A 12,423-nucleotide genomic window follows, 5' to 3' on the forward strand; every position below is an offset into this window, starting at 1 on the left:
GTCTCCAGTCTCGCTGCGTTCCACGCGCAGAGCAAGCAGAATCCTCGCCCGCTGTGGCCTGGCAGGCTCCTTTCGAGCTCATCTGGACCTGGTGCCCCACAGCGAGCAGGGACATCTTCAAGCAGCTCAGGGGGATCAGAGCCCTGCCTGACCTGAGCTTGGATGTTTCCAGGCAGGAGGCACCTCCCACATCTCTGGGCACCCCCTGTCAGTGTTTCCCCACTCTCCCGGTTAAAAAATTCTTCCTTAGATCTAATCTGAGCCTGCTTCCCTCGATTTTCAAACCATTTCCCTTTGTCCTGTTGCAACAGAGCCTGTGAGGAACTTGACTCTGGAAAGTAACAGTTCATTTCTTTATTTTTTATCCTTTGGGCAGCACCCATTTTTATCATCAGCCAAGCCTCTCTCCAGCCTGACCCCTCTGATCACTGCAGCAAAGAACCTGAGGGAGCAGCAGAGCAGATGAAGCACTTGAGGACAGCTTCTTCTTACAGTAGTTAGGACAATTAGTTAGTCATGGTAGTTAGCACTGGTAGTTAGTTAGGGTAGTTAGCATTGCTAGTTAGTTATGGTAGTTAGAGCAGCCTGTTTGTTATGAAAGTTTTATGAATAAAAACGCTCTTAAACCTCAACTCCCCTGACGTGTCCCTTCCTTCTCCCGCTGTGACTCAGCTGCCCGGAGCAATGTGAGGGGAGAGTGGGCCCAGCCTGGCCCAGAGCTGAGCCCCAGCAGAGCCCTGGCAGAGCCCAGAGCAGCCTCGGCACCTGCAGAGTCAGCCTGGAAGGAGGCGCTTGGAGCCTTCTCGGCTGCACCCGGCTCTTGGCTACAAACTGTGTGTGCTGGAAAATGCCACCGGCTCTGCAGGAGGGCAGAAGGGGCCCGGGGAAGGCCCAGGTGCTCCATGCAAGGGAAAAACCTGCCCTGGGTTTGTTATAAATAACTAGGTAGTGCTGGCTTTTGCTATTATGTATTGACTTCTGCAAAACATTCTTAATCACAATGAGTTTGATATAGTACAGTTTGTAATCACTTTTCACTGCTTTTGCTATAGTATAATTTGTCAGCTCTTTGTGGCCAATGCCCTGGCCCCTGTGTAGCTCATATCCTCAGAACATCATTTATGGATGATATTTTAGTTAGTGGACAGTGTGAAAAACATACATTATAGTTTTGGCTTTTGCAAAATATTAAAGTGGATGCCATGTGTTGTGCATTAGAATGTTAACTTTTACAGAAGTAGCCGTAGTTGTGAAATAAGAACTAATGCTTTTATTTTTGTAACTAACTGACAATAACAACTCAGAGATATTTGTGAAATAGCTAATGTTCATTTAAAGTACTTGTGGAAGTAGCTAAAACCGTCTGCATGGTCAGATAACATCTAAGGAAGGGATGTGATGAGGACCCCTGCCACTGACCCTTCCACTGTCAATAACTGTCACCTGCTGAAACCACAGAACAGGGGCCCTTGTGAGGCAGTGACGCACAACCCTCAAAACAGCAATCCACGATTCCTGCACGTGCTCTAAAAAGGCAAGTTGGGGGTCAAACCAACCTAAAGAATTCCTGGAACATGTAAATGAGTTCCAGGAAATGTTTGAATATGTACAATCATTATGAATATGTATTTGAACAATACAATGGAGAAACTAGACAAGAAGAGTTGCTGTGGTTAACCAGTGTGCCTCTGGCCATTGCCAACACCCAGCACTGTTACTGATTTGTCCCTTATTATTCCTTATTAAACTTTCAAAAATTCTAAAGAGTGAGGCTCATTTCTCACAAAACCCAAGGTGCTCACCCCTTGCTCTTCCCCCAAAGCCAGGATTTGTCAATCCTAAATTTTGTCTGGACGGAGGAGAAGGAGGCTGCGAGGAAAAGGAAGATGCACTGGTGTGGAGGCCCATGGGAGTCTCAATCTCCCACCCGTGTAGGACTGGTCCCTAATAAGAAGAATAGATTTCAAGGTTATGGTGACAAGCTTGCTTCTCCTATAGATCTTTGCTGGCACATGCTGATTTTTGGAAAGTTATGTTACCCCATTGGCCTGTTGGCCTAATTACCCTCGTTCACCCCTATTACCCATCTTTGATTAGTCCCTTGCTCTCTGTCCCTCCATTGGCCCCAGTTTACTGCATTCCTCTGCCCCTGTTTCCCTATTAGCTGTCCCGACCCTTAACCCCTCCTTTGCACATTTTCCCCCATGTCCATTGGACCCTGACCCTCAGCTCCACCCTCACTACCCCATATAAAAACCCCCTGTGCCCTCAGCTTGCACCCTGTCTTTGTGCCTGGACCCTGTTCAGCTCTGTCCCCTGTTCCTGTACCAATAAACCCAGTTTGCTGAGATCATACCCAGACCCATCCTGCCGACTTTGTCAGCTTTATAAAGCAGCCGTGAGCTCCGGGCTCCTGAGTGCCGGACGCTCCAAGGGCCTCGGCAGCGCCAGGACGCTCCAGACTGGGACAGCCAGGCAGGGCAGGAGGAATCACTGCCCCTTTCCCCTCCCTGCTGCTCCATCTCCCAGCCCAGCATCGCTGCAGGACAGCCTCACTGCCAACGCCATCCTGCCAGGGATGGACTGGGGGGATCTCCTTCCCCTTCCCTCTGGCATGGAGGCAAATCCCATCTTCTCCTTGTCCACCCTCCTTCTTCTCCTCATTCTGTCCTACATCCATCTATGTTCCTTTCCCATCTCCTTCCTCCCTTGTTCCTTCTTGTTCCTTCCTCTCCTCCTGCCTTTTCCTTTTCCCTTCTCCCTGTCTCTTCCTCTCTTTGTCCTTCCTCCCTCATGCACTGAGCTGCAGACAGAGAACAGGGAGAACAAATCCCTGCCACAGAACTTCGTGGAAGAGGCCATTTGGAACAGCTCCACGGCGCAGGAATCCAACGGGGAGGAAAAGCCCCAGAGATCCCACACGAGGAGGGGCTGCCAACCCAGCCTGGGGAGCTGTGAGGAGGTAAAAGCCTCCCTGTGCCGGGAAGGGTGTGGGGAATGTGAGAAGAGCTTCAGGCAGAGCTCAGCCTATTCCTGGTGCCTCCAAAAACGGCGGTGCCAGATGCAGAGATCCATGGGGATGCAGAGATCCCCCTGCAGCCCCCAGAGCAGCCACGCTGGAGCACGGAGGATATCCCGCCGAGGCTCGGTCGGAGTGTGGGCAGGGTCTGCTGCCGGAATCGCCAGAGGGGGATCTTCCCGTGGAGACCGAGCCGGAGCGTGGGCAGCCCCCACATGGCTTATGGCGGCTGATCCGGCAGCTCCCGGCAGAGAAAAGGCAGGTGGGAGACCCCGGCAGCAGCAGCGGCGGTGCCCAGCGCAGCTGGCACGGGCAGGGCAGCCGGGGATGGGATGGCTGGGACCCGGCCTCGGTGCGGTCGGCGCGGTGACCTCGGCCCACGCGGCAGGACAGAGCAACCCCCATCTTCCCCAGCATGGCCGGCAGAGCGGCCGCGGGCCGGGCAGTGGGAGCAGGGCACACAAATTCACCGCCAGCGCCGGGGCAGGTGGAGCTGCCCTGGGCAGTGAGCCCGCACCTGGGATGGAAACCGGGGCAGGCGGAGCTGAGGCGGGCAGCGAGCCGGGACCCGGGACAGGCGCCTCGGCCGCGAACGGAGGGGGCAAGAGCTGCAGAGGATCCCACTCTCTTTCTGACTTTTCCTCTTGTTCCCCTCCCTTTCATTTCCCCTTGTTCTCTTCCTGTTTTGTCTCGGGTGTTTCTCATGCTTTAAAGATTTTTATTCTCCTAAAATCTCCTGTCTAACCTATGGCATATTCTCTTTCTTCTAGATTAAATGGGTTTTTTTACAAATAAATCCAGAGCCTAACAAATCTAAACTTCTGCTTAGATACTTTGAAATGGTCGACGAGCTAACTCACGACCTCCTAATGTTGTTTTTCTGATCACCTTTTTATTTATCCTTTGGCAAATTAAGCATCTTTCAGTTTCTTGCTTTGCTACTCCAAAAATCCCAGTGCACCCATAGTTCCTTAAAAAATGATCACACAAAGCTTGAGTACCCCAGTGGGTTTTCTGATGCATGTCTTCTAATATTTTCCTAGTAAGCACATTTTATTAAGTAATTGTCTTCCATCAAGAAGTTTCCATTTCCCTGATTTATCTTGTTCACTTCCTGTCTTGTTTCATTCTTTTTTCTCGGCTTCCCTAAACTTTGGAATTTCCAGTTTTTCCTCGTTTGGAGTTAATATTAACATAACTCACTCAGCTCCACTTTCTGCTGTATCCTTGGCTTCATCATCTGCCAAATTATTTCCTCTTATTTCTGGGGTCTTTCCCTTTTGGGGTTCCTTAATATGTACTATAGCTATGTCTTTTAGGTAATTTTAATGCCTCTAAAACCTCTGAAATAAGTTCCTCATGTACTAAACCTTTTCCTCTTGAATTAAGTAATCTTTTTCCTTTCCAAATTTTTAAAGGTATGTACTACGCTAAAGACATACCTTCAATCAGTATATATGGTTCCTTTATTTTGTGTTAAATATTCTAGTGCTCTTTTTAAAGTATATAATTCACGAGTTTGAGCTTACTAGTTTAAGGTTAATTTCCCTTTTTCCATAGTTTGCATGTTGTTCCCATCAACTACTACATACCCTGTACTTTCTCCTTTTGCAAGGAGTTGTATCTCTGTTACCTAACATAACTCCCAAAGGGCTATTTTTTTTTCTTTTTTTCCCCCTGTAATCCAACTTTCTGGTTTTCTGTCTCATTTTTCAAGATCTTATCTATTCATCATCTGCCTCTGTTTTTCACTTTCACTAACAACCTAAATACCACTTTTCTTTCAACTACACACTTAAAAATAAAAAACCTTTTTCTCACACTACTTTCAGTGCAATCCACCTTTCTCCAAGGAGATATAGTGAAGCTTAAAATGCACAATCTACATTACATATACTTTCATTTGTCTACATTCCCTCGCTTCTATTTCTCATTCACTTCCACACATTCTTTCACACGCTCAGGACACAAAGTGGATCCCTGTTGACAGAGAATCGCGGCTCCCTGTGGCCCCCTCCCCTTGGCGTTGGCCTCTGGGTCTCAGTATCTCCCGGCCTCCTGGGAGGGCCCTGCCTCTGCTGCCTCCGGTGCCCGTTCACCTGTGAGGCTGATTTGTGTCACTCACACTCTTCAGCTACGGCCCCCTCACAGGCCCGGGGGGACAATGGCCCGTTTGCAGTCACACACATGCTCTGTCGCAGCCCCCACCCACCCAAGGGACAATGGCTTATTTGTGGGTCACACACACCTCTTTCCACAGCCCCCCCTTCCCACCTGCCCGGGAAGCTGAGGCTGATTTTGTGTGTGACTCACTCTCACACACAAACAAGACAACAATAAGGTACCTTTTACTTTCACATCACCTATTACAAGTTTAGGTGTTTCTGGTCAGTCCCGGTGCTCTTGGATATCCCTCAACCCAGCTGTGTTGTCCAACCCCAGGTGCTCTTGGGTGTAGGAGCGTCAGGGGGTAGGACGGTCGGGATGGACGGAGACGAGAGATCTCTGCAGCCAGGCCCTGGAACTTGCGGTTTATTGCAAAGGGCCCGGGTGCAGGGCCCTGCTTGGAGCTGCCAGGCACAGCTGGAGCAGGCCCGAGAGAAGAGAGGGGTAGAGAGGATGAGAGGGTGAGAGAGTAAAACGTAAGAGAGCAAAAGCGTAAGAGAGTAAGGTTCCCATTACAACACAATAAATCTTCTTTTGTGTCGAATGTTCTATTTCTCAACATCCAATCTAGTACAAGATGCACGTCCTATAGCATTTACATACAGCCTATAAGAATCATTACATTACCACACTGTGTTACATTTTAAACCGTAAAAACTCCTCTTTGGACCCCTTCTGCCAAGCTGGCAGGATCTGCTCTGACCCTTGGATCTGTCTGCAAGCAGAGGGTATTGTTTCATTAAAAGGGGATTACCTTCAGTTGGGCCACACCATTGTTTTCCAGTTGTTCACTAACTGAGGTATCTCAAAGCTTCCTTTGATTTCAATCTTGCTTATAGTTTCTATATTGTCAAAATCTTTTGCCAGACAATCATATTTATAAGGCTTTCCTGTTTCATCTTCCCCAACACTTGGGCATTTTTTTATTTCTCAATCCACCTGTGTTGTCCAATCCCAAATGCTCTTGAGCATATCCTCAATCCAGCAGAATTTTGCTTAACCCTGAATGCTCTTGGAATATTAATCCCTCAACCCAGCAGGTTTCAATTCTGGATGATCTTGGGCACTCTTATCCCTCAACCCAGCAGGTTTTTAGGAGCCCCTTTTGTCCCATTTCCTAGTGGATTGGGCTAGGAAACTCCTCTGCTCCCTTCCTCCGAGGGGTCCAGCCCCTCTCTGAGACCCAGTCCCAGTTACCCCGGGGGATTCTCTCACTCCTTTTAACATTCACTTTGTCTCTTTACTGGCCACTTGTGACTGTAGTCACAAGGGTTTTCAGGATGAAGAAGAGACGAGAATGTTGACTCCATGATCAGAAGGCTTGATTTATTATTTTATGATATATGTTACATTAGACTATACTAAAAAGCAATAGAAAGGAAAAGGTTTCTTGAGAAGCTAGCTAAGCTAAGAATAGAAAAGAATGAATAACAAAGATCTGTGTCTCAGACAGAGAGCAAGAGCCAGCTCTGCCATGAGTGGTCAAGAAATCCAAACACCCACAGGAGACCAATCACGGGTCCACCTGTTGCATTCCACAGCAGCAGATAACCATTGTTTACTTTGGTTACTGAAACTGCAGCTTCTCACAAGGAAAAATCCTAAGAAAGGATTTTTTATGAAAGATGTCTGCGACAGCCACTTACCGTGGAAAGTCAGAAACGCAGCATGGGAGACTCCAGCACTCACTTGGCAGGTCTGGCACAACCAGCCCGCCTCTCATTCACTCACATTCATCCCCCCTGAGAAATACTTACCAATCCCTTTTCCTTCCCATGTTCTTCGTGCACATTACTACTCTTAGGGGGCCAATTGCCATGGTTGTAGGGAGCCTTTTTCCCTTGTCTTTGTTTTATTGTCTCCTTTTGTCCACCATAACCTGCGTCTGTCGGTCACCCCAGGGCAAACAGAGCGAGGCTGCTGAAGAGGGCAGGGGGCACCTTCCCCACTCTGACTCTCCTGAAGCACCGGCAGTGAGGTGTTGGTAACCATCCTCTGCTACCATAATTGTGAAAAACGCCAATCACTTGTTTTTAAACTTTTTAAGGTTTAATAGTAATAAAATGGTTATAAAAATAGTAATACAATTAGAGTAATAAAAATTTGGACAATTAGGATTTAGGACAATACAAGACAATGGAAACAAAGAGTTACAAACGGCTCGGGTACCTTTTCCTGGGCAAAGTAAGCCCAAAAAAGGACACACGTTAATAGAGGATTAACTGTGAAAAACCATAGCCCATTGCATATTTGTACATCTCATACGTGATATATAAATTCCATTCCAACACAGGATTCGGTCTCGTCAGTGTCAGCTTCTTCCTCTTCATCCTGATGGCATCTTCAGGGCTGAGCAAGGCAGGAACAAGTTCATTTCTTCTGATAATTGAGCAATAAAATATTCTTCTCTGAAAGATTTAGGTGTCCTGTGGCTGCTATCTGGTGTGAGTCCTCATTCCTTTTTTAAAAAACTATCCCACATACATAGTTTCTATTTTAACATTATGTTATAACCTAAAACTACATTTAACACACTACTTAAAAAAATTGTTACAGCATAACTTCCTAACATAACATGTATAATACTCATTTTAATGTTTGTGAAAAGCCAATCATAGACATTTTTCACACGGGCTCTGTCAGCAGCAGTGGAAAGAGCAGCCTAAGAGCAGCGGCTCCAATTGCCTTCCTCCAAAAACCTGAGAGAGGGACAGAAAACTGAGAGAGGGCCGGCAACTGCGCCCAGCCCCTACCCCCAGCCTGAATCCTCCGGCATCTCTGCACCCTTCCCCCGTCCCCCCCCCTCCCCCGCTCCTGGGAAAACTCCCAAAAAAACAGAGGTCCCAAGCACCCAGCAATCAGCTCTCATCAGCAACTCAACCCTAACCCTAACCTTCTGACAGCTGCTAAGTTTTCTGCAAAATCATTCATTTCTCCAAGGACCCAAACCAAATCCTTAGAAGAAAATCTGGATCCTTCCATGTACAATCTGTATTTCCCAGGTGTTCCTTGCTCCTCGTCCCTGTGCTCAGGGTGCCCTGCCCAGCCCGTATCCCAGAGCCGGTCCCTGTCCTGCCGCAGTGTCCAAAGGCGCCCCCCGGCGGGCAGGGCCGGCAGCTCCACGGGGCCGGGCAGCGGCCGGGGCGTCCCGCAGCCTCCTGGGGGCCGGGGGCCACTGCCGGCCCTGCCCGGGGCTGGTGGGGTCAGGCAGCGCCCGGCGCTGAGCCCCGGCTGCCCCACAGCCCCGGCCCGGCCCCGCAGCTCCCCCCAGGCCCCCAGCCCGTGCTCCCGGTCCCGCACCTCTGCGCCTGGTGCTGCCGCTGCCCCCCACAGAGAAACCCCCTGAAACCCTGACCTCCTTGTTTTCCTCTCCTGGAAACCGGGGATACAAATGATCAGCTGGCAAATGTTGAGGATAAGACCCTGCTGAAAAACATCCCAGTCCTCAGTATTTTTCTCTTCCTTCTCTTTTCCATCATCCTTTTCCTTCCCACAAAGATTCCTCCTGCGGCTTTTTGCCTTAAGCATATTGCTGCGCACTCCCCCTCACCCAGTCCCTTTGCAGCACACCAACACCATCCATGCCCTGTTCTCCAAATGCGAGGGGAATTTGGGGAGGTGGGAGTGGGGCAGCGCCAAGGCCGGGCCCCCCCGCGCTGTCCTGGCGGGAGCGGCTGCAGTGGGGACCGAGTGCGGGCGGGAGCGGCCGGGAGCCCAGCGCTGCCCCAGCCCGACCTGCCCCAGCTCCATCCCTGCCCCTGCCGTGGGATGCTGTGGGTCTGGGGGCAAGAGAGAGCCGGCAGCGGGTGCTGGGCCTGGGGCAGGAGGAGAAGGGAAGGAGAAGCAGGGTTGAGGAACAAAAGGGCCAAACGATGCCCGTGGGAGGAGAAGGTGGGATTGTGCAGGAGAAGGAGGAATAGCAGGAGGAAGAGGAGTGTGAGGAAGAGTGGGGACACCGGAGGAGGAACAGGAAGAGGAAGCAGCACAAGGTTCCACCTCTCCCTGTATCTGCAGCCTCTGACCCCAGCCCCAGGAGCGTTGCCCCCCCCCACATGCAGCAGGTGACTGGGGATTGGGATCCACGGTTTTCCCGGGGGTGAATCTTGGTGTTTCTGACCTTTATTGGGCTAATTGTTGGTGTTTTGTTTTTTTGTGGGGGCTGAATCTTTATATTTGGAGGGGGCTTTTGCTGAATGTTGATGTTTGGGAAGTTATTGATCTGTGTCTTGATGTTTGGAGGACTTTTGTGCTGAATTGTGGTGTTTTGGAGGTTCTTAGAGACACAAGATGCCCAATGACCTAATGAGATGAACTTGGGCAAGGAGGAACTCCCAGTCCAAGGCACTCTCATCTTGTTTTTTTCTCCAAACCAGGATTTTTCATTCCTAGGGCGTGTCTGGATGGAGGAGGAGGAAAAGCCCTGGAGATTCCGCACGAGGAGGGGCTGCAAACCCAGCCCAGGGAGCTGCAGGGAGGAAAGAGCCCCCCTGAGCCAGGAAGGCGGCCAGAGATCCAGCCAGAGCTCAGAGCTGGTGGAGAAGCCTCATGGCAGGGAGAAGCCCCACAAGTGCTTGGAATGTGGGAAGGGTTTTAGTCGGAGCTTAGATCTGATCCAGCACCAGGTGATCCACACTGGGGAGCAGCCCTATGAGTGTGAGGAATGTGGGAAGCGTTTCAGCTGGAGCTCCAGCCTCAGGCAGCACCAGGTCATCCACACTGGGGAGAGGCCCTTTGAGTGTGGGGAATGTGGGAAGAGCTTCAGGCAGAGGGGCCAGCTGATGCAACACAAGATGATCCACACTGGAGACCGGCCTTATGAGTGTGGGGAATGTGGGATGAGTTTCTGCCAGAAGGGGAGCCTGATGCAACACCACAGGATCCACACTGGGGGAAAGGCCTATGAGTGTGTGGAATGTGGGAAGAGCTTTAGATACAGCTCTGGCCTGAGGAAACATGAGAGGATCCACACTGGGGAAAAACCCTATGAGTGTGGGGAGTGTGGGGAGTGTGGGAAGAGCTTCAGCATCAAGTGCCAGCTGACGGAACACCAGAAGATCCACACTGGGGAAAAGCCCTACAAGTGTGGGGAATGTGGGAGGAGCTTCAGAGGAAGCTCAGCATTGATTCGGCACCAGGTCATCCACACGGGGGAACGGCCTTACGCCTGCTTGGAATGTGGGAAGAGCTATGGGTGGCACTTTGACCTGAGAAAACACCAGCGCACCCACACTGGGGAGAGGCCCTACAAGTGTCCCCAATGTGGGAAGAGGTTTCACAGGAGCTCCGATCTTCTCAAACATCAGCGGAGTCACACCGAGGAGAGGCCCTTCCGCTGCCCCAACTGTGGGAAGGGCTTCAAGCAAAACTCCACCTTCACCCTGCACCGGCGCATCCACACTGGGGAGAGGCCCTACGAGTGTGGGGAGTGTGGGATGAGATTCTCATTGAGCTCAACTTTCACCCGACACCAACGGAGGCGCCACTAAGGGAAGCCCTGTGAGTGCCCCGAGTGTGGGAAGAGCTTTGTGCACTGCTCCAGCTCCATCCCCCATGAGAGGATCCGCATCGGATGATCCCCAGTGACCCCCATTGGGCAGAGCCCTGATGATCCGTGGTCCTGGTGATCCAAGTTGGAAGGCATCTGGCTGGGGGGCTCCACATCTTCCTGGTTCTCTGAGGATACCTAGATAAACCCAGAGGCAGGAACCTCCATCAGGATGCAGGCCTACAATGGGAATTCCTTGGGAAGAGCAGATTTGTCAAATTTCAATCCCATAAAATCTTTTGCATTCAATCCTATCTTCTGGTGACATCAAGGAGTACTGAATGGTCCCTGAGGTATATTCTGGGTTGACTATTTGGTGCTTGTATCCCCAGTCTGTTCTGTTTATGCTGAATAATAAGTTTTACACCTTCAAGACCTGTCCTGAGAGTGAAGGGGTAGAGAAGCAGCATGCAGTTTGTTTTCAGAAACTGCACTTGCTCCTCCACATTCCTGCTCTGGGACTGTGTTGTCTGCGGATGGACAGACAGCGGGACAGAGCTCTCCTTTGCTTTTAGTTAGTTTTAGCTAGCTGAGCCAAACAAGTTCCTGAACTGTGGTGTTTTTTTCCCTTTTCTTTGGACCTGTTTAAACCTGCTCTGGCCTGAACACCAGAAGAGCACGGGCAGCTCACACCTGTGGCCCACCGGGCCGGGCCTGGGCCGCGGTATTTCCAGCACCAGAGGGACTGATAAGGGACTGAGTGAGCTGAGCTACAGCCCACAGAGGGACTTGGTGAGTTTGTCTCTCTTTTAGAGCAGCAAGAGGTTTTACTGTTTTGTTATCTTTATTGAAAGATAAAAATATCCATTCCAGATTATGCAGTTGATCTTCCCAGTTATCACTTCATTGACACGGTATTCCACACGGTATTTAATGATCCTTCAAAATAAACACTTGAACACCAACATAGGTATCTAATCTGTTAACAAATGTGTGTGGTAAGGCTAATTCAATTTCTTCTAGGGTCTTTGCCGCTGGGGTCAGTTGCCTCTCATCAGTAGAGGAGGTGGTGCCTGACAGCAAATCATGCAATAGTTGCATCTGATGATTAGTTATGCCTAAATATGATCTAATCCAACCTATTAAACCAACCAATTTCTGTACATCAGTAGCAGTTTTAACATCAATGTCTAACTTCACAGGTTGAGGCATAACTTGAGTGTTAGTCACTAACATACCAGTATTTCCAAGGCATGTGTTCCTGCACTTTCTCTGGGGCAATGATCAGACCAAAAGCTTTCAAATTTGTTACAGCACATTGTTTAAGAGCTGATAACTGTTGTTTGTTATCAGATGCCAACAAGATATCATCCATGTAATGATAACAGCAGCAGTTATTAAATTGCTCCTGCACTTTTGACAAGACCTGTGCCACAAACCATTAACAAATAGTTGGCGAATTTTTCATGTCTTGGGGAAGTACCCTCCATTGATATCTTTTATTGGGTTCAGGGTTCAGCATGATTATGGAAGGCACAGTAAAAGCACATTTTTCTTTGTCTTGCCCAGCCAATGGAATAGTGAAGAAACAATCTTTCAGATCAATGACAACTATTTGCCATTCCTGTGGAATCATTGTAGGTGTAGGAAGGCCTGGTTGTAAAGCTCCCATTGTTGCCATTACAGCATTTATCTGCCGTAAATCATGTAAAAGTCTCCATTTTCCCGATTTCTTTTTTATTACAAAAACAGG

General features: G+C 49.5%; 1 protein-coding gene across 2 annotated transcripts in view; it reads left to right on the forward strand.

The window, feature by feature from the left end:
• The first annotated feature begins 9,070 nt into the window (after positions 1-9,070).
• Positions 9,071-12,423, forward strand: part of LOC139585533 (zinc finger protein 502-like) — a 93,341-nt gene continuing 89,988 nt past the window's right edge. For both annotated transcript variants that reach the window (XM_071418344.1, XM_071418345.1), the window contains exon 1: positions 9,071-11,462. In XM_071418344.1, coding sequence (XP_071274445.1) covers positions 9,493-10,671 — 1,179 coding nt within the window. In that variant the 5' untranslated portion in view covers positions 9,071-9,492 and the 3' untranslated portion in view covers positions 10,672-11,462. The remainder of the gene's footprint in view (positions 11,463-12,423) is intronic.

This window comes from Agelaius tricolor, unplaced genomic scaffold (genome assembly GCF_023055355.1).
Source record: "Agelaius tricolor isolate 1412-34295 unplaced genomic scaffold, bAgeTri1.0.p SCAF_84, whole genome shotgun sequence".
NCBI lineage: Eukaryota > Metazoa > Chordata > Aves > Passeriformes > Icteridae > Agelaius > Agelaius tricolor.